At 46.3% G+C, this 18,918-nt stretch overlaps 8 protein-coding genes across 9 annotated transcripts; 4 read left to right on the top strand and 4 right to left on the bottom strand.

Moving 5' to 3' along the window:
* Window positions 1-117: 117 nt before the first annotated feature.
* On the bottom strand, window positions 118-1,635 carry LOC136188631 (serum paraoxonase/arylesterase 1-like). The gene is made up of 6 exons (XM_065976380.1): window positions 1,558-1,635; window positions 1,446-1,510; window positions 1,340-1,395; window positions 756-1,264; window positions 622-706; window positions 118-571 (listed from the first exon to the last, which is right to left on the bottom strand). Exons 1-6 carry the CDS (start codon window positions 1,626-1,628, stop codon window positions 239-241), a joined length of 1,119 nt encoding a protein of 372 aa, XP_065832452.1. The 5' UTR covers window positions 1,629-1,635; the 3' UTR covers window positions 118-238.
* A 1,162-nt stretch (window positions 1,636-2,797) lies between these two features.
* Window positions 2,798-4,726, top strand: LOC136188977 (cathepsin B-like cysteine proteinase 4). Its single transcript, XM_065976806.1, has 10 exons — window positions 2,798-2,968; window positions 3,030-3,280; window positions 3,336-3,525; window positions 3,593-3,629; window positions 3,685-3,838; window positions 3,902-4,055; window positions 4,117-4,262; window positions 4,318-4,348; window positions 4,402-4,444; window positions 4,506-4,726. The coding sequence occupies exons 1-10, from the start codon at window positions 2,927-2,929 to the stop codon at window positions 4,598-4,600; spliced, it is 1,143 nt and encodes a 380-aa protein (XP_065832878.1). The 5' UTR covers window positions 2,798-2,926; the 3' UTR covers window positions 4,601-4,726.
* A 25-nt stretch (window positions 4,727-4,751) lies between these two features.
* On the top strand, window positions 4,752-7,062 carry LOC136188976 (BTB/POZ domain-containing protein 9-like). Its single transcript, XM_065976805.1, has 9 exons — window positions 4,752-5,096; window positions 5,154-5,649; window positions 5,700-6,042; window positions 6,089-6,201; window positions 6,260-6,449; window positions 6,501-6,608; window positions 6,655-6,733; window positions 6,797-6,883; window positions 6,948-7,062. Exons 1-8 carry the CDS (start codon window positions 4,758-4,760, stop codon window positions 6,860-6,862), a joined length of 1,734 nt encoding a protein of 577 aa, XP_065832877.1. The 5' UTR covers window positions 4,752-4,757; the 3' UTR covers window positions 6,863-6,883; window positions 6,948-7,062.
* LOC136188985 (uncharacterized) lies at window positions 6,784-7,651 on the bottom strand. Its single transcript, XM_065976819.1, has 2 exons — window positions 7,561-7,651; window positions 6,784-7,501 (listed from the first exon to the last, which is right to left on the bottom strand). The coding sequence occupies exons 1-2, from the start codon at window positions 7,596-7,598 to the stop codon at window positions 6,922-6,924; spliced, it is 618 nt and encodes a 205-aa protein (XP_065832891.1). The 5' UTR covers window positions 7,599-7,651; the 3' UTR covers window positions 6,784-6,921.
* A 33-nt stretch (window positions 7,652-7,684) lies between these two features.
* On the bottom strand, window positions 7,685-8,355 carry LOC136188986 (uncharacterized). The gene has a single exon (XM_065976820.1). It carries the CDS (start codon window positions 8,307-8,309, stop codon window positions 7,773-7,775), a length of 537 nt encoding a protein of 178 aa, XP_065832892.1. The 5' UTR covers window positions 8,310-8,355; the 3' UTR covers window positions 7,685-7,772.
* LOC136188975 (kinesin light chain-like) lies at window positions 8,143-11,043 on the top strand. The gene is made up of 16 exons (XM_065976803.1): window positions 8,143-8,617; window positions 8,679-8,921; window positions 8,977-9,019; window positions 9,076-9,179; window positions 9,237-9,355; window positions 9,409-9,496; window positions 9,548-9,733; window positions 9,785-9,874; window positions 9,932-9,988; window positions 10,038-10,095; window positions 10,147-10,217; window positions 10,266-10,333; window positions 10,393-10,501; window positions 10,557-10,652; window positions 10,714-10,823; window positions 10,875-11,043. The coding sequence occupies exons 1-16, from the start codon at window positions 8,384-8,386 to the stop codon at window positions 10,981-10,983; spliced, it is 1,785 nt and encodes a 594-aa protein (XP_065832875.1). The 5' UTR covers window positions 8,143-8,383; the 3' UTR covers window positions 10,984-11,043.
* Window positions 10,988-12,464, bottom strand: LOC136188979 (ribokinase-like). Its single transcript, XM_065976808.1, has 8 exons — window positions 12,387-12,464; window positions 12,197-12,329; window positions 12,084-12,147; window positions 11,974-12,036; window positions 11,762-11,926; window positions 11,620-11,711; window positions 11,384-11,569; window positions 10,988-11,336 (listed from the first exon to the last, which is right to left on the bottom strand). Exons 1-8 carry the CDS (start codon window positions 12,443-12,445, stop codon window positions 11,160-11,162), a joined length of 939 nt encoding a protein of 312 aa, XP_065832880.1. The 5' UTR covers window positions 12,446-12,464; the 3' UTR covers window positions 10,988-11,159.
* On the top strand, window positions 12,415-18,905 carry LOC136188973 (protein broad-minded-like). 2 transcript variants are annotated; one of them, XM_065976798.1, is made up of 41 exons: window positions 12,415-12,506; window positions 12,555-12,727; window positions 12,773-12,916; window positions 12,967-13,024; window positions 13,075-13,233; window positions 13,281-13,355; window positions 13,411-13,536; window positions 13,595-13,673; window positions 13,720-13,823; window positions 13,879-13,940; window positions 13,992-14,115; window positions 14,166-14,222; window positions 14,282-14,384; window positions 14,438-14,569; window positions 14,618-14,692; window positions 14,744-14,835; window positions 14,891-14,947; window positions 14,999-15,129; window positions 15,188-15,389; window positions 15,445-15,548; window positions 15,599-15,656; window positions 15,708-15,788; window positions 15,839-15,926; window positions 15,981-16,099; window positions 16,154-16,300; window positions 16,356-16,444; window positions 16,505-16,615; window positions 16,670-16,778; window positions 16,827-16,926; window positions 16,983-17,034; window positions 17,089-17,162; window positions 17,212-17,298; window positions 17,348-17,405; window positions 17,456-17,580; window positions 17,640-17,794; window positions 17,846-17,929; window positions 17,983-18,039; window positions 18,097-18,198; window positions 18,253-18,339; window positions 18,391-18,797; window positions 18,855-18,905. In XM_065976798.1, exons 2-40 carry the CDS (start codon window positions 12,561-12,563, stop codon window positions 18,502-18,504), a joined length of 3,948 nt encoding a protein of 1,315 aa, XP_065832870.1. In that variant the 5' UTR covers window positions 12,415-12,506; window positions 12,555-12,560; the 3' UTR covers window positions 18,505-18,797; window positions 18,855-18,905. The 2 variants fall into 2 exon arrangements, with proteins under 2 accessions (XP_065832870.1, XP_065832871.1); XM_065976799.1 differs by having other exon boundaries at window positions 15,002-15,129.
* The last annotated feature ends 13 nt before the right edge of the window (window positions 18,906-18,918 follow it).

Consider the following 18,918-nt stretch of genomic DNA (forward strand, 5'->3'; position numbering starts at 1 on the left):
GAATTTGAGAAGGCGAGTCGCGCGCGAGCGAATCGTTAGGGTTCTACGGGACTCGCGGAGAAGACAACACAAAAGAACGTCGCTCCGAGTACAAGTATGATGAAATCTTTTATTCCTTGTCTGCATCGGTCATCACCGCTAATTTTATTTTAGGTGGGTACAACGGAACATAGACTAGTGGCTAAAATCGAATGACGCGGCAGCAAAGTCAAAAAGCGATTCACTGTAAGAAATGCTACTACGTCCCTTGGCTTCTCGCTTCGCAGTAGAGCAGATTGTTGTTAATGGACCCAATGAGTAGTCGACCCTCGTAGTGAACGGCGACAGCGGACGCTTTCAGTTCGCGTCCGTCGTCGTAATAGATTTGCTCGATCGAGTAATCGGGAAACGGAGGCCCGTCCTTTGCCTCCGACTCGGGACCGAGTTTCACAAGCAGAACGTGAGAGTCGCAGAGACCGCTCGTCGAACGAAAACATACCAACGTTTTTAGACACCGCGGATGGCATCCCAGCCAAACGTGACCGTTTGCCTCAACGAATAGGTTATCGCAGCAACTGGTCACGTCAATCATCTAGAGACACAAATTGACGAGGAAACGAATTTTTTTTCTGTGGTTCATACCTGGCGGAAGGTCAACGTCTGGGTGCTCGCATCTCTGCTGTATATGAGAAGACTGCCTGCGGTGGAGCATGCAACGTAGAGATATCTAAAAAGGATCACACTCCCCCTTCACAAGTAATTTCCACTGTACCTACCTTCCATCAGGAGACAGGGTCACTCCGTTCGGATAGGCGAGGCTCGCGTCGAGAATTCGAGTCGCGTTCTTTTCGTATACGCCAACATTGCCCCACGGCAACTGGAGAACAGCTTCGATTTTACGCAAATTTCCTCCCACGAAGTAATGATCGTTCGAGTAGTAGAACGACTCCTTTCCGACGGCGGCGACGTCGTTGATCGAATAGAGGAGCGGATTGCCTATTGATTTGACGTGCGTCGCCACGTGACGGTCCGACGACAGGCGAAATATCTCGATTCGATCGCCGTACGTCGGATGACTGACGACCTGAAGAAAGACGTCGCCCGATTGCGAATCGATCCAGTGTGAGATGCCGTGCGGCACGAAATTTTTCGTTTCGAACGTCGCCGATTCGACGAGGCGAATTTCGTGTGCCGTCGTCGTCGGTTTTTTCAAGTCGAACGCGTAGAGTTTTCCTTCGCAAGGTGGAAGCGCGATGCCGTATCTATCTCCGACATTGCGTATGCCCTTTTAGAGAGAGAGCTTTCGCGCTCGTTGTTTAGATGACGCGCGCGCGCGCTTACGCTCGTGATGATCGCTTACGCTCGTGATGATCGCAACGCCGTCGGGAAGAAGGGCGATATCTTCCGAGCCGTTCACTGTGGAATCGGGCTCAGTTTGCGTGCAGGTGCAAATCTTGTTTACCTACTTGGTATCGCTCTGCAGGGACCTGGTTTTTGATTGTAGACAATGCGAAACGCGCCTGAGCGCCATCTGCACGGAACGCTTGCTACCGCGCTTGAGCTCTACAGGTCACTTACAATGTCCGGAAAACAAAGCGAGCAACGGCTGCGAGCAGAAGGATGACGAGAGCTTTCGACAAAAACGACATTATAGAATACGGGACTCAGGAAGAGAACGAAAAAAGCAAGCTCACATAACGGAACGGCATTCAAAAAACGGACCAAGCTAATCGTCTCAAAGGTACCTTTCGCAGTCTTGTTCGACGATCACGCTACCGAATTCGAGTACATGAAAAATAATTTATTTTTAAAATAAATAAAAAAACTCAAACGTACAAGTAAAGCAGTACGATCGTCTTCAAGTTTTCGTCGGCGTCCGAGACCTCGTTGCAAGTTCGATAATGCCGCTGTCTTTTCCGAGCGAAGCGCTTCCTAAAAAACACAAAATAAGATACTGAAAATTCATTTTTGTACGTACCTTTTGATTTGCGTCCGTATTAGCGTTATCCAGGCTACACCGCGTGGAGGTTCGGACGCTTCGTAGCCCAGGTGAGTCTTCGCAAAGCGATGACCCCCTTCCAAAAAGTTTCGGGCGAGTTGCGGGTCCTTGGCCACTCCATTCAGTACCCACCTGGATGAGGATCGGCCCCTAATACCGAAACCCCGGTGCGCTGGTACCAAAGCCTTCGGTATGTCTTCCTGAGAAGAACCGGGCCTTGTGAAGTGGAGAGAGGCTGACCGCTGTTTGTAGGAGTCGACAATGAAGACAGTGCAATGGAGGAATCGAAGGCTCCTGGGCTGGATCATCGTCGGTCTAATCGCGTCGTTCGGGTGAGAAAAGTGCCGGCAACCAGGCCGCTTGCGACACCCCCTCGAAGCCGTAACCACTCAGCTTAGCGCGGTTCGTGCTTCTTGACGACAATAAGACTTCGAACGATCCGTCTGCCCAGTGCGTAGACCGAGGCCGAAGCCCCCCATCGCCCTGCTTACGGGCTCCGGCACGGAATTAACCGTGGGCCACGCTGAGTTCCAACTATCCTTCCTTGCCTTCTGCCAAAGCTCCCGAGCCAGTCCTCTCAAGGATGAGACGCGGCGAACCGCGACGCACCCACCCTCAGCCGCAACTGAAGGAAGATCGGTGTGCGCTTCGCTTTTGAACAATGTGGCTCCGCCCAGCGCGCTCATTGGTCCGTTGGGATCACGTGTGGCTCAGCTAGCGCTCTGATTGGTTCCACCGAATACAGGCGCGAATTCGTAAACCGGTTTGAATACCGGTTTGACTGCAAACGGCCCGACTTCAAGATGGCGGATAAGAACATCGTGGTCAACGCGAAGCTCGAAAAACGAGAGAACGACTCCGACGAGTCATGAAAAGGAAGACGAGAAAGAGAACGACGTGGAATCAAGCGCGGCGGCGAATTGGAAAGCGCTACTAGGCGTCTACAGTATGCACAGCGCTTCGATCGAGTCGCCGAAGCGAAATCGAAAGGTATTCTGCACTTGCACGCTCCTATTTCGGTGCAAAGAGTGTGCAGTAAGTAAGTTCAAAGATGTCCGACGTCGGGGTGGGGTCATCATCGTCATCGTCGTCGTCATCGTCGTCGTCATCGTCGTCATCATCGTCATTTCCTATCACGTGTACGATAGTCACAAGACTTGCACGCGCTTTCCACAACACACTCGCCTCCACAATGTTTGCCCTCGTTTTGACAGCGCTGCTCGCGACCTCACTGTCGGCTCCCCTCGACGATCTTCCCATCATCGACCAAAGCCTCGTCGACGAAGTGAACAGCCACAACAGGTTCGAAATTCTCGTCACGCGTGATCTCGCGTCCGACTCGATTCCGCCTTCGCAGATGGAAAGCGGACTTGAGCGAACAATTTCGAAACATGACGATACGCGAAGCGCGTCGATTGTGCGGCGCTTTCTTGCAAGCGGAACCAAGCGAAGACGTCATGCCGAAACCGCTATCTGATGATCCCGTTCCAGCGGCGTTCGACGCGAGACAGAAATGGCCCAATTCCATTCACCCCATTCGAAATCAGGTTCGAATATCGTTACATTTCCGGGAGAAGAGATTTTTTTTGAGTTGGCTCTTTGCCAATATTCTAGGCAGATTGCGGTAGTTGTTGGGCGTTCGCCGCCACTGGTATTTTTACGAATATTTATATATTGAAATTTTTTATTTATATTTTTTTACGTAGAATCGCTTTCGGATCGATTTGCCATTCAATCGAACAACTCCGTCGAGGTCGTTCTGTCGCCGCAGGATCTCGTCTCTTGTGACAATAGCGACGGAGACGAAGGATGCATGGGCGGTTTTCCGATCCGAGCGTGGAAGTACATGAAAAGCACGGGGTAAGCCCAAGATATAAATAATTCCGGAAGAAGTGAGTTTTCCGGTTTGTGGGAAAAACGTAGGGTAGTGGCGGATTCCTGCTATCCGTACAGCAGTGGCACTGATGACGAAACGGGCCAATGCCTGCTGACTGGCTCTAAAGATTGCCCAAGTGGAAGTGGTCAAGTCAAGTTGTACAAAGCGGCCAGTGCCTACAGTGTGGGAAGTACATCTGATGTAAGCTAATATGCATACTACATGGAGGTATATATATAATCCAATATTCTGCTTATTTAAGATTGAGGCCATTCAGAGGGAGATCATGACAAATGGGCCCGTTGAAGCTGCCTTTCAAGTTTACCAGGACTTCTATGCATATAGAAAGGGGGTGTATGAGCATCTGAGTGGTTCATTGGTGGGCGGCCATGCAGTCAAAGTAGTTGGGTACGTCATATAGTGTCTAAAAGTATATAGCGCGTTGATTGTTCTTTTGGCATAGTTGGGGTACTCAAGATGGTGTCGATTTTTGGGTAAATTGATTCGCTAGTTCACAAGTGAGCTTTTTCTCTAATCTCCGTTCTAGTTGGTGGCAAATTCGTGGGGTTCTTCGTGGGCTGACCTCGAGGGTATGCTTGAGAGTCCTTCTAGTTTTTCTGAGGTTTTCAGCATTTTTTTGCGTTTTTCAAGGCTATTTCATGATTCGCCGAGGAACGAATGAGTGCCAGTTTGAAAGTCAGATGGTGGCTGGCTTAGCTGATTTGAATGACGTGTACGTTGATTAGAATGTGTACAGTGGTGGCCGAGCAATTTTTAACTGTGTGTCCGTGTGCCTGTATGTTCGTACGCATTATTTCTTCGTTATTCATCGTACTGTACGCGCTAAAAAAAGAAATGCAGCAGTCCGCGCATATCCGGGAACAGGCGACGTTCTGATAAAAAATGGGCGACGGTCGTTCGTCAAACGGGCCGTCTACGCCAAGCCTCGGCAAGATCGATCACGTCGCAGATCTCGCAAACGACTTCGGCGATCTTCTCGACGACTCGAGAAGCAGCAAGACGAGCGACGTAACGTTCGTCGTCGAAAAACGACACTTTCGATGCCATCGCGTCATTCTCGCCGCTCGATGCGCCTATTTCGAAGCGCTCCTCTACAACGGAATGCGCGAGTCGTCGCCGAACGTCGAAATCACCGTTCCCGACACGACAGCGTCGGCATTCGCTCAATTACTCGCATACGTTTACACAGGCCGAATCGACCTTAGCTCGTGCGGCGAACAGGTAGAAAAATCGTCTATGTACATAGACACATTCGCTAGGTCTCGTTCCCGTGGACAGGTAACTCAAGATCTCTTGAGTTTAGCTCACAAATACCAGCTCAATAGTCTTCAACTCTCCATATCGGATTTTCTCAAGGCGAGTCTCACTTCGACGAATGTATGCGACGTTTTCGACGTCGCTACTCTGTTTCAACTCGACGAGCTGCGTTGGAGCTGTTTGAGCTATTTGGATCAGAATGCCTGTGACGTCATGAATTCGGATTCGTTTGTCGATTTGTCGGCGTCGGCTTTGGAGGAATTGCTCAAGCGCGTTTCGTTCTCGGCTCCCGAAATCGAAATTTTTCGTGGGGTTCGACGATGGATGGAGAAAAACGAGGCAAACGTCGGCGACGAGGGAGTGGCGAGAGTCATTTCAGGTGTTCGTTTGCCTCTCATTCCGTTGAGCGACTTGCTAGACGAAGTACGCCAATCGAAGCTCGTCACTTCGGATTGTCTACTCGACGCAATCAACGATCAGGAAAAATCGAGTCTGCTCAATTACAGAGGCCAATTGGGTAAAGGATAATTTTATTATATATATAACACGTAGGAAATTTTCGTTTAGTTCCTGACGTGAATTTAGCCACGCCTCTTCATTCTGCACGCGTAACTCACGGCGAAATGGCGGAAAATTTGCTCAACGGCGAAGAGGCTGACTACGACTTGGAAAGAGGTTTCACGTGTCATCAAATTTCCGCCTCCGATTCGTCCGCTGGAATTGTTATTGAACTTGGTCGTCCGAGTCTAATCAATACTATTCGCTTTCTCTTGTGGGACAAAGACGTTCGTTCTTACTCTTATGTCGTTGATGTTGCTGTTGTGGACACCGCGTGGGACAGAATCATTGATTATTCCGACTATCCTTGTCGATCATGGCAAAGTCACTATTTCGATTCGCGAGTTGTCAGGCAAGTGAATTTTTCACGAGAGAGAGAGAGCAACCGTTGTTCATAGGTACATACGCCTTGTGGGGACAAATAATACAATGAACAAAGTCTTTCACGTTGTCTCGTTCAAATGCTCGTACACAACGGACAAACTGCCTCTTTTCCAATTGGGAATACTAGGTGCGTGACATACTGTAACGCTTCGTCAGTCTATATTTCTCTCTCTTAATTAATTAAGTGCCGAAGCACAACGTTGCTTCGGTGGAAAGTTGCGCTGCGGTGATCGAAGGCGTTTCTCGTCTTCGCCACGCGCTCATCGACGGCAATGTCAAGGACTACGACTGGGATTCGGGCTACACTTGTCACCAGCTAGGAAACGGAGCCATAGTCGTGCAACTGGCTCAGCCCTATATCATTGGCTCTTGTGGGTAAGAAGAGACTAAGGACCACAGTTGATTTGATAATAATATTTATCGTAGTCTTCTCCTGTGGGACTGCGATGACCGATACTACAGCTACCAGGTCGAAGTGTCAACGGACGGCGAGACTTGGACGGTTGTCGCCGACAGGCGATCCAAACAGTGCAGGTAGGCGAATACGTAATGAAGGTAGATGTATGCACGCGTTTGTCAGGTCGTGGCAAACGCTGACGTTCCCGCCAATTACGGTGGTTTTCTTTCGAATTATTGGCACAAAGAACACGGCAAACGAAGTGAGAGAGGAGGAGGAGGAGGAGGAGTCCACCTCAATCTCAACATCGGATTTCTATTTTTAGGTGTTTCACTGTGTTCATTTCGAATGCCCTAGTGTCACTAACCCCCCAAGTGCAAACAAGACTTGAGAGATTTCTAATAAGAAAAAGGTTAGAAGATAATTAAATAGAACAACGAGACGAGTCAATCATTTATCTGCATTTATTTTTGCAGATTCGCGAGTGAGATTGAGTATTTTCTCGATGCTTTCGTCCTTTTCGAACGTGATCGCCTTGAAATCGTAACTGAGTGCAATTCCGACGTTAATAAAATCGTCGTCGATGAGTAAGATTTCGTTCGACGAAAACTGGACGTGACATTTTTCGTCCAGTTCTCTTTTGACGGCTTCGATGTGCTGTTGCTTGCCACCCTTGGGAATTCCGTCGACTCGCTCCCACGTGCGATCCTCTCCCTTGATGACGATTTCCTTGTGGTGAAAGGGAAGTCTCTCCTTGAGCACTTTTCGTATGAGGTCCGTCTGCGGCGATTGGGTCGCAATGGCGAGATAGAGGCCTTTCTGTTCGATCACCGCTTTCATTAGGGCCAAAAAGACGGGACGAACGTGCTTCGATAGACTCTTGGCACTCTCTTTCCATCTGCCGCTCGTGTGAACGTCGATGATCGTCGAATCGAAGTCGAGAACGACTAAGCGAACGCCAATGCTGATCAAATGGTCCAGGTAATGGGCGCAAGACGACGAATCGCTACGCTTGTCGTCTTCGTCGGGACTAGAAACGAACAAACGATGACGAGCGCGCACATGTGAGCGACGAAACACTTAGAATACCTAGGAGAACCGTCTTCTTTAGACGCCGAGCTTCCCATGATGTCGCTGCCTATTTATCGCGTCGCGGTCACATGAGACCCGGACGTGAGGAAGTGAACGCGAATGAATGGTTGTGTGGTCGAAATAATGAGAGTTTCGTTTATGCATATAGGACGAAGAATCAATTGGGAAAAATTCCTAAATTCTACAGCTGATCACGTGAATATTTTCAATCACGTAGCATCCGTGCCGCGAGTGAGGTTGAATATTTCCTCAATGCTCTCTTCTTTCTCGTAGATTATTCCCTTCATATCGTAACTAAGGGCAATGGTAACATTGATGTAATCATCGTCAATCAAAACGACTTCATAGGGAGCAATGCTGACGCCGTATTTCTTCTTCAAGTCTCGCACGACGGCTTCGATGTGTTGCTGCTTTCCTCCCGTCGGAATTCCACTGATTCGATCCCACGTTTTGTCATCTCCCTTGATGACGACGTCATTGTGACCACGAGCTATTTTGTTGCGGAGAACTTGACGAATGAGATCGGTCTGCGGCGAATGCGTAACGACGCACAGATAGATGCCATCGGCTTTTCGTTCGAGAACGGCTTTCATGAGCTCGACCAACGACGACCGAACGTGCTTCGAGAGATCTTTTGCACTTTCCATCCAAGCGCCGCCCGTATGAAGGTCAATAATCGTCGCATCGAAGTCGAGCGCAACGAGACGAACGCCTATGCTGACGAGATGATCAACGTAGCGAGCCATAGTAGCGCCTAAGGTTAGCCCGGATACGGTTCGCTCTTGTCACTTGAGTCAGTGTGACGTCACTTCGAATCGACATGGCGGCGGATAGGTCACGGTCTCGCGCCGCTCGTCGCGAAAGAATCCAAGTCGACGCGTCGGCAGTGTGTCGCGGACTCGAGACGCTGCGCGACGATCATCGCAGCTGCTTGAAGAGCCTCGAAGCGCTCGTTCACGAGGGAAAAAGCGATGTTTCTCCGGTCGAACGACAAAAAATCGAAATGCTCAACGATTCGATACGTCAAATCGAATCGGGTCTCGACGAAGCGAAGGTAAGCGAACGAACGAGCTTGCAAACCGCACCATCTCGGCTCATTTCGCGAAAAAAAAAAGGTTTTCTTTGCGCTATCGCGTCACTTGAACGAAGTCGAAGCCGAAAAGCACAAACTGCGATCGCAAGTCAAACGATTGTGCCAGGAAAACGCGTGGCTGCGCGACGAACTCGACGCGGCGCATCGCAAGTCGGGCGAACACGAATTGCGACTCGTCGAACTCGAAGAACGACTCAATCAGGTCAACTTCATGCTCCAAGTCAAAAGCGCCGACGAAACCGACGCCGCTATCACTGAAAAAGACGTAAGGGAACCTACAATCGATCGATTCTTTCCCGTGGAATGTTTTGCTCACACAGCAATCGAACGACGAACAAAGGGCGGAGTCGGATGACATTGGAGGTCCCCCCATTCGTTAATTAATTCATTTCCTATTTCTATTAATTTATTCCTTCTAGGGACCGAAGGGGACGACGATGATGGCGACGGCGACGAAGCCGGTGAGGCCGTTCCCGAGAAGTTGCGAACTCTTCACGGCTTGGTCATCCAATATGCGGCGAAGGTCTCTCTACATGAAATTCATGATATTCGTGAGAAGACTTTTTTCTGCTGCTGCTAGGGTCGCTATGAAGTGGCCGTTCCCTTGTGTAAGCAAGCGCTGGAAGATTTGGAAAGAACTTCTGGGCACAATCATCCCGACGTGGCGACAATGCTCAACATATTGGCTTTAGTGTACAGGTAAGAAAAAACGAAGACAATACAAGTATAAAGAGGGAATCTTTGTTTTTTAGAGATCAGAAAAAATTCCTCGAAGCCGCTTCTCTATTGCAAGACGCCCTGCAAATTAGGGAATCGACGTTAGGCGAAAATCATCCAGCAGTACACTAGCTGAGAATCTTTCTTCTATTCGTTTCTGAGCTCTCACTTCAGGTTGCAGCCACTCTGAATAACTTGGCTGTATTGTATGGGAAGCGGGGCAAGTATCGCGAGGCGGAGCCGCTGTGCAAACGAGCGTTGGAGATTCGCGAACGCGTGCTTGGACCCGTGCATTTGGACGTCGCCAAACAGTTGAATAATTTGGCATTACTCTGTCAAAATCAGGGAAAATTTGGGGAGGTCGGATAAGAGCAATTGTTTCTCTATCTTGCACTTTTCTCTTTGTCTTAGGTTGAGACGTACTATAGACGAGCTCTTGACATCTACAGCAGGAAACTAGGACAAGATGATCCAAGCGTGACGAAAACAATGAATAATTTAGTAAATAAATTCTTTTATGTGGTTGGTACGCTATTATCATAATAATGACTTCTCTAGGCATCGTCCTTCCTAAAACAAGGCAAATATAAGCAGGCCGAATTGCTATACAAAGAGGTAAGGATACACGAATTTAATTCTGAATATATATTATAATCTCGTTTAGGTGTTGGTGCACGCGCACCAAAAAGAATTCGGCGCGAAAAATGACGTCAGTTCCATTCGTATGTGATAATTGTCTCTTGTCCTGGACATTGGCGAAATCGCTAGTTTAGCTCTTCACGGCTCTTCAAGCAAAGCCGCTCGTCTCCTCGGCGAGACTCAACGGCACATCGATAGTCTTGAGGTAGGTTCACTAGTATCTCACGCGCTTTATGATAGAAGACGTTCGTAGTCGAGGAAACAGGCGTCTCATCCTTATAATGATTACGGCGGTTGGCACAGGGCCGCTCAAGTAGAAGGGTACGTACGCTACAGTTGTCTGTTCAAACGCCGTCGCTCATCGTAATGTATGTGCCTAGGCCGGACGTTGCAACGACGCTGAAGAATCTTAGCGCATTGTATCGGCGTCAGGGAAAATCAGAGGCGGCAGAAACGTTGGAATCGTGTGCTCTGAGATCCAAAAAGAAAGTGAGTGATTTCTGTGAGGTTTTGAACCCTTCTAAAGAACGTCACACACACAAAGGCATTAGAAGCGGTCAAACAGACAAAGGTTGCCGAGCTGTTGGGAATAGAGGCGACGAATATGAAGACGGAAACGTCTAGCTTACCTGATCAGGAGGTAAAGAGGGATGGGGGATAAGAATCCTACTAGAAGACAGCAATTTTGTATGGGATAAAAGGAAAGCAAAAAACCGAAACGACGCTCGTCGTTTTTCAAATTCAAACGGAAACTGGGCAGACGATTGAGTCTGGGTGGAAGTTCAAGCATGGAAGATTTGTCAGGGACAAAGTAGTACTACATATAATACAGTGTTTGCTCGTAGCATTTATTATTTAAAAGATCTGCCGGTGAGAGCCCCAGAGGAAGTCCTTTAATCCAGAGCACAAGAAAGTCGTCGACTAGCAGCAGCAAAGGCAGTCAGTACGGAAAAGGGACGAACTATATTTAATTGGCATGCATATTATATAAACTATGTAGCCTCAGGACATTTCGAGAAAGAGTAAAAGAACTCTTGCAATTAAAAAAATATTAGAAGCGAACCATTGGTAAGTGAGGGTACGTGCATTTATTTATTTATTCATTTATTTATTTGCAATTGGGTAGTGCACACTGTTCTGTCATCCGCTAGGTGAAGAGCTCGTCAGATAGCTCACCGCGTTTAGGAAAGCTGGTCTGCGTTCCCGGTTTTTGCACTGACACCGCCGCTATTTTTGCAGCTCTTTCCAATTTTTCAGCAAAACTCAGATGGGGCATTGTGGCAAGATAGAAAGCGAGAGCACCGACAAACGAGTCGCCAGCTCCCTGCGTCAACCAGATGACGTTGAGAAAGCTCAGGGCACGTTTCTTACCGTAGTGTCGACAGCTTGGACTTTCTCCGCCTTCACAAAGAGCCGTTTCCCGTCGTTTCCAACGCAAACAAGTCCCTGGCTACCAAGTGTCACAACAGCTGTTTTACAGCCTTTTTTGACGAGTGATTCGGCAGCTGCTTCGGCGTCTTCTCGACTCTTGACGCATTTGCCAGTAAGAATTTCAGCCTACAACGCGCCAACCAATAGCAATAACATAAGATTGAGCTCTATCTTACTTCCGTTTCATTGGGACATATGATGTCTGCTGCTTCATAAAAGTTCTCATCAAGATCCTCTATTCCAGGGGCTGGATTCAGAATTGTTATGGCTTAGATAACGTATTAGAGCTACGTGTGCTACTGCCTCGATCCTCTTCACCTCCAGCTTTCTTTGCTAATGACAGTGCTCTCAGCGAAGACGCTGCAGGAATTTCTAATTGGCACACTACTACGGAAGCAGTCTCGATAAAGGACTTGGCTTTGACAACGTCATCTGGTGTCAATAATCCGTTTGCACCGCTCACGATTATAATAGAATTTTCTCCTACGAATAATCTCTAATAGGTATTCGAATAACAGGCATTGTCTCACCTGCATCATTGACTGCAATTGGAGCTACACCTGTGGACACATTTTTTGCCGTTTGAACTTCATCTGCGAGCAATTGAAAAGACCACAGAAAGAAGAACGCAAGTACTCACCCGTATTAATGCTGTTACATCGAAAGTTTTCCACAGTCTCTTTTCCAAAAATATCGTCTCCCACCTCAGTGTAGTATCTAAGCCACGCCTCCTCAAATAGCAATAAGCTTTACCTTGGCTACCATGGCCGTTTTTGCTCCCAATCGAGCTGCCGTTACGCATTGGTTAGCTCCTTTGCCCCCAAATCCTCTGCTAAATTGCCTGCCATGAATTGTTTCTCCCGGTTTAGGAAGCCGTGGCACGTAGCTGCCAAAAAATGCAGCGATAGAACAAGCAGCGCAAATTTAAATTAAAAAATATTGCCTGACGAGATCGATCATACACGATCCGACGACAACGACATCGAATCGCCGAGACTCCATAGAATCGATCACGTGCGTGAATAGCGTCCCGGACTACAGCATCAGCAAAATCGAATTCCAGGTGATTGCGAATATTTTCTTCATTAAAATCTCAACGCGGGCATTCTAGATTGCCATGGAACGTTCGTCCGAAACGCTGCGCCAAGACGAATTGGTTCTCGGGCTGCGACAACTCCTCGCCAGTCTCGAGTCAACGGTTCGAGCGAGCACGGCCGCCGGCCAGTTTCCCGTCGTCGAAGACATACTCGCCAACTTGGAGGCGAGAGACGAGCACTTCCACAGGTAGAGAAAAGAACCGTATCGACGTGTAACTATAGAAACTTTTAGTTACGGCTTCGTACGGCGAATTCGATCGAGAATCGACGATGAGCTCGGCTCTCTGATCGAAATGGAATTAGAGAAGCAAGTGATCGAAGGCGACGGTCACGACATCGTGCCCGTCATCACCGAAACATTGCTCGCCTCCCAAAGGTAATTTATATAGGGAGCGAAACGAGAACGTATCTGAATCGGAGTCTCAGATTTGCTCGACTCTCTGAAACGATTACCAGTGCCGTGAGAGAGGCTGCCAACACGATGGTACTATATGAAAAAGAAATGTAGACTCACTATGTGGGGGTTTCTTTTAGATACATGACTATGCCAGTGATCGGACGAAAAATCACGAAGTGTCTGTTTTTCCGTCGAAAATCAGCTTGCATAGATCTCGAGAAGGAGGCGGCGGAGGAGATCAACTGAGTTTTCAGTCTTTTGACGACGATTCATCCGAGACGTCCACCCTAAATCAAGTTAGAAAAATTATTTTGAATATGCTTGCATTGGCATTTGTTTCTAGACGGGCTCGTTTCTCATGTCGCCTAGTCAATTTCGAAACATATCTATGAATCTGAGTAGTAGTCAACCTTCGCAGGTAAACCATTTAATTACCATTATTAATTTTATCTATCTTGTACGTAATCTCTAAGGTTCGATTCGAGGCGCTGCAGAGTCTAGGTCAATATGTAGCCGGGGATTTGCTGGCAAGTGAGCAATGGCCCGAACTGAAGAAAAGCCTACAGGAAACTCTGTCCGATTCAGACATCGTTCTCTCAGTAAGCAAACACCAAGAAGTCAAAGCATCATTGCCTATTTAAATTATTTCTTTAAAAGAGCCAAAGCTTAAGAATTCATGCTAAATTATTTAATGCTGCTTCGGGTCACGAAGCAATAGAGATCTACGTCAGCTTACGTAGGTGTTTCATTATAAATAAATAAATAAATAAATTAAGCTTTAGTTGATCACCTTCAAAATTCCTTTGGAGCAATGCGAAAGCCTTTTTTAGAACCTGGCACCTGTTTTGACACAGCCGACGAGCAAATTGAAAAAATTTTAAAAGGGGTTTGTTTATCAATACCTAATTGTATTTATTTATGAATTTGATTTTTGCCTACAGTTTCGTCTTCTCAATAATTTTCTCTTGGAAATACCTATGTACTGGATGAGATATCCAATTAGGTATGAATTATTTATTTTGGAGAGTGATCCGTCGACTGTTTTTCTTCTCAGGCTGACAGAAGAAATTGTCAAGTCTACTTTCAATCTTCTTTCATCCAACCTTGACAGCAAAATCAATCCGTTTCTTCTCTTAGCTTTAGTCGATCCCAAACTGACATGGTTCAAGAAGTGGATGGCAAGTAGCATCCTCATAGATATGTATATATATCACTTTGTGGTGTTTAGCATCCGTTCTACGGTCGACGCGAAATCACGCAGTTTTTGGAACAAAATCAATCTTTGGTAAAGCGACACTTCATTTTCATTCGTACGTTTTTTTCTCTCTATGATTGCAACAACAGGTGACATTTGCTGTCGGTCAATGTTTGAAATTTTTCGACGAACGCCAATCGACAGCGGCCGAAACCGACGATCAACAGACGCCCGAAGTCTTAGAATCAACAGGTACCTCAATAATATTGTTTTATTGCTTGTGGCTTGATATTGCACTCGCGTAGATTCTTCATTTATCTACAGTAGCGACGAGTTGGACTACATCGAATTCGTCAGTTCTCTTCACTTCGTTGGACGTTTAGTCGTCTACGCGAGCGGACGCGCTTCCTTTCCAATTGACGTAGATAACAAACGAGGTACGTAGAAGAAAAAGACGAGCAATAGTAAACCGAGCCAATTTTTAGTCGAAGTTCTCGATTTTTTGGTCGCTTCACTCAAAGCCATGCTCATATGTCGTTCTCATCAGCCTCTTCTCCATAGTACGATCACAATAGAAAGCAATTTTTTTTTGTCTGATGATGTTTTTTTAGTCGACAATTCCTTTGATCCCGGTCTTCTCATAAGTCACGCTCTTCGACGAATTGCCTACGGCGGCGCAGTCTGTAGAGAGCAGCTTCTCAACGTAATATTAAATTAAGACTGTATTTGGGAGAGAGAAAAATGTCTTTTGATGTTAGGACTCTTTTATTGACGTTCTCCTTGGCCCGCTACGCAGTCTCTTGTCAGAGTCTCAGGCGAGTAGAAAAGGATACTGAAGAGTCTATTTTTTAACGTCATATATTTAGCAGCAAAGTTCTCTTGCAACTGATAATACTCTCTTGTGGATTGCCGATGTTGTCGCTCTCCTGGCGACGTCTCAGCGCGGACGAATGCATCTACTCTACGGACAAGGAAATCCTAAATGGTCTAAATCTAGGTAGAGATTAAAATAATTGAAATTATTGTTTTTAATTAATTTGTTTCTCTCTCTTCAGTTCGTCGCCTGTTCACATTCTTGCTCAGTTCGTCCGACGTGCCTTGGAAGGTTCATTGCCGTCGAGTAGCCTTCATCCGCCGTCGGAAAACGTCATCGGATCATACGTCTTCGTCTGTCGCCAGTTGTATAATACTTGCGAAGGTTTACACGTACTCTATCCCTACCAATTGCACACAGCCATCGTTGTAGCGTGGAGAGAAGTGCGACGCGCGGAGAGGAAATTAAATGCACGCGCTGATGGTTTTTTTTTTCTAGGCTGTTTCGGCGACGGGAAGTGTGACTCAATCGCCCATCAAGTCGCCGACTCCGACTCCGATATCGTCTCCGACTCCAGGCTCCGCTACATCTTCATACGACATGTTCGCATGTGAGCGCACTCGTGTCGTATTCACAGATTTTTTCTTTGTAGAGGTCGCTGGGAAGACTCCTTAGTTGACAATCTGCTGAATTTTTCTGCTACTCCTAAGGTAAGTGTCTCCCCTCTTTCCTTTTTCAAGTTTCATTCGTGATAATAAAAGGGATTGTTGCTGCTTCAACAAACGGGCACTCTGGCTCACTGCGTTTCGTATATGTATCGTAGATACACTCAAAAGCTACAAGTAAGGCCGCACTACACACTTTCAACATTATAATTACGGTATACATTCAGGTGAGTAAATGTGAGAAATTTGGCTACGGAGTCCTTGTAACGATGGTAGCGTCGACCGCCGCTGGCATGGTGGCTCTGTGCAATTCTGGTAAGAATAGATTTTAGATTAGATGAAGTGCACATATAGACATCTTCTGCTAAGGCTTTGTGTCTTTGCTTGTTCACGATCTCTGGGCTGTGCTTGAAGGGGTCGACGCCGACGACAGAATGACATCAGCGCGATATGATCCAATGGATTCACTACACAGGTTGTCACATAAGGTGAGGTTAGAAGGCGAATGAGAATGGTAGGTGATCCTCTTTTTTTATCTGCAGTCTCTCGTTAATTTACTAAACGTTTTTTCCGCGTTTTCCGCCGTTTACGAAGCGATTAATTTCTCTTCTGTGACGTCGACAGTATCGAGCTTTCACACTGAAAGCGGAGGCGACGTTGATGCAAAAAATTGGCCGTCGTCAATTTTTGTAAGAATAAAGGAACTTGGAATTAGAAAATTCCTAATCCTTGTGTTTTTGCAAGGATCTTATTGATAAGCTCGTGCTAGTTGATTCCGCGCCCAAAATGGCTGCTTTGTTGCAATTTGAACAATCGCACTTGTTTGGTCTAAGGTCTTCTCACTTAGTAGTTTGTGTGTGTACTCTCTTATGCGTGCACTGTTTCTCTGCTAGATTTGTGAGCGTTTTGACAACGTGTTTGGATAGCTTTCTATATATTGAAAGTCTCTATAGCATTCAAGACGCCGTGCTTTTGATGCAGGAACGAAACACGACGTCTTCCGGGTTAGTACGCTGTGACCAGCTGGGCCTTTGGCACAACTCGATCTTTTTTTGCAGAAATTTTATTATTGACATGTGTTCGGTTGAACGAAATCGTTTGTTGGTTTCAACGTATTTAATTGGAGGTCCTTCAGAGAGAATTCTTCCTCCTAGAGATTTGACAAACGTAAATGCTTCATTTGTGTACACGTATATATAATGGTATTTGCTATAGGATCCTAATAATCCTTATCCTTGGCCCATGTTCAGTTCCTTTCCTGTCCCTTCGGCGTATAGATCAAAGAATCCAACCAAGACCATGGCTACTAGCTCAGGTGACTTTTAGAGGCATCCTTCTTTAGAAATCAAAGACGCTTTGTTATTATTACAGGTTCACTGGCTCGTTTTTTGGAAAAGACAGCATTTACACCAGCAAATGCTAGGTTGTTATCGAAGATACTCCTTTTGTTTTTATTGGCAAGTGTTCTGTGCTATAGCTGGAAGAAAGATTGTCAGGATGCTTTCTACAATCTGTTGAGGACTCAGGCTGGTCAAATAACGTCACAAAAAGGTGATAAATCTATTTCTAAACCATCTGCTTTTTGAAATCGTTGTCAAAGTTCTTGTCACGTTTCTTGACCGGTTCATCGACGCCTCAATCGCGACTCCAGGCGAAGTTTTCTTTCCTATCAAACCCGAGTCATCTGGTTGGTATCTCCTGCACTGCCTAATACCTTTACCTTATTTTTTATTGAGATTTTCCTGTGGAGCCACTCAGTTCAATGCAGACACTCGGAACAGCTTTAGTTGTCAGGTGCAATTGGAAACCAAGCCTCGTTGTAAAGCTACGAAGTGCTCTCTTAGATACGGAAGATATTTGAAAGTGCTGGATGAAAATGCAGACAAGTCAACGTCTGCTTTAGTCAAACTACTACAGCGTACCAAGGGCCTTCTTAGAACGCAGCAGAGAAGTATCGAAAGCTCGTTACGTACGTACTAATGGAGCTTTTATATATCCAACAGTCACGTGTAGTTCCTATGTGTCTAGACTCGCTAAAGGGTGATTATCCTGGGCACGATTGGTTTGCTTCGACGCTCTTTCTCCTCTTCAACGGAAACGGAGATGGCACGTGGAAGTTTTTAGTGAAATTTTCGCAGCTGCTGCCATCTTGCTACCTGTGGGCTCCGAGGCTGCACGTTTCGGTGAGAGATGTAGCCCTTTGATGTCGTTAGAAAAAACAGAAATATTTTTAGGCTCATTTACCTGTCAATTTGGCGGCAAGTGGAATTCATCCAATTTTCTCGGCAGTGGGACACAACGTTGAACTCATACTTCAAGTATGATACATTGCTGCATGAATGATTATTTTATTCAGACGTTCTTTGGTCAGGCCGAAGTTCCTCGCGTTCACTCCGCCTTTCGCTTGTCCGGCTTTACTCCCACTCAGGTCAATTATTCGTTATTAGAAAAGAGACGTTTTTTTAGCTTGTTTGTCTCTTTACAGATGTGTCAGCATTGGCTGTACCAATGCTTTTGGAACTACCTAGATTGGCAGGAAATCTGCTACTTTGTATGCCTTTGCATTGTGGCAGGTATTGATTACCAGGTAAGAATGGCTCAGAAATAAAGAAAGAAAGCAACGTACTCATATTGCATCTAGATCTACTTTTGCATAGCAATTTTTAGACACTTGGAATATTCCATTCTTCAAGCAGTACAGCAGCACAATCTTTTAACATTTCTCAAAGTACGTACTACTGTAAAATTAATATCGCGCAAGTCATTGCATTCTTCTTAGGAGAGACCCATCGAAGGCTTTGCCTGCTCTCATCACCTCGATTATATGCAGTCATTGGAAAAAACCTATCGAGACGTTATAATGCCGGATCTAGCGGACATCAAGAACCCGTAAGCGATAAAGAAGCATTTATTTCAAATATCCAAAATACACAGAGAAGAACATTTGACTATTTAATTAACGGAATTCTATTTCTTTTTTGATTGTTCGACAAAGAGGACGTGTTGGCGAACTAAGGAGGTGTCAATTTACTTAATTTGAACAAAGAACGGGACCATTTCTCACCAACTGGATCGTATTTTCTCAGCGCCATCTTCTCTCGAAGCCGTGGCTTTCGAACGGTGTAGTAATACCCCGTTCCCGCTGCACTGACAAGTCGAGTTATAATTGTTCTACACATAGAGAGCGTGAGACAGATTCGAAAACGCGTAGAACGGCTAAGAATCACCTAACTTTGCTTTTAGCCATTGTACCCGGATCGAAATTTCAAAAACCCCGTATTGCAGGAACGTGGCACATGATCTTCGG

Source organism: Oscarella lobularis, chromosome 7 (assembly GCF_947507565.1).
Source record: "Oscarella lobularis chromosome 7, ooOscLobu1.1, whole genome shotgun sequence".
In the NCBI taxonomy this organism is placed as follows: domain Eukaryota; kingdom Metazoa; phylum Porifera; class Homoscleromorpha; order Homosclerophorida; family Oscarellidae; genus Oscarella; species Oscarella lobularis.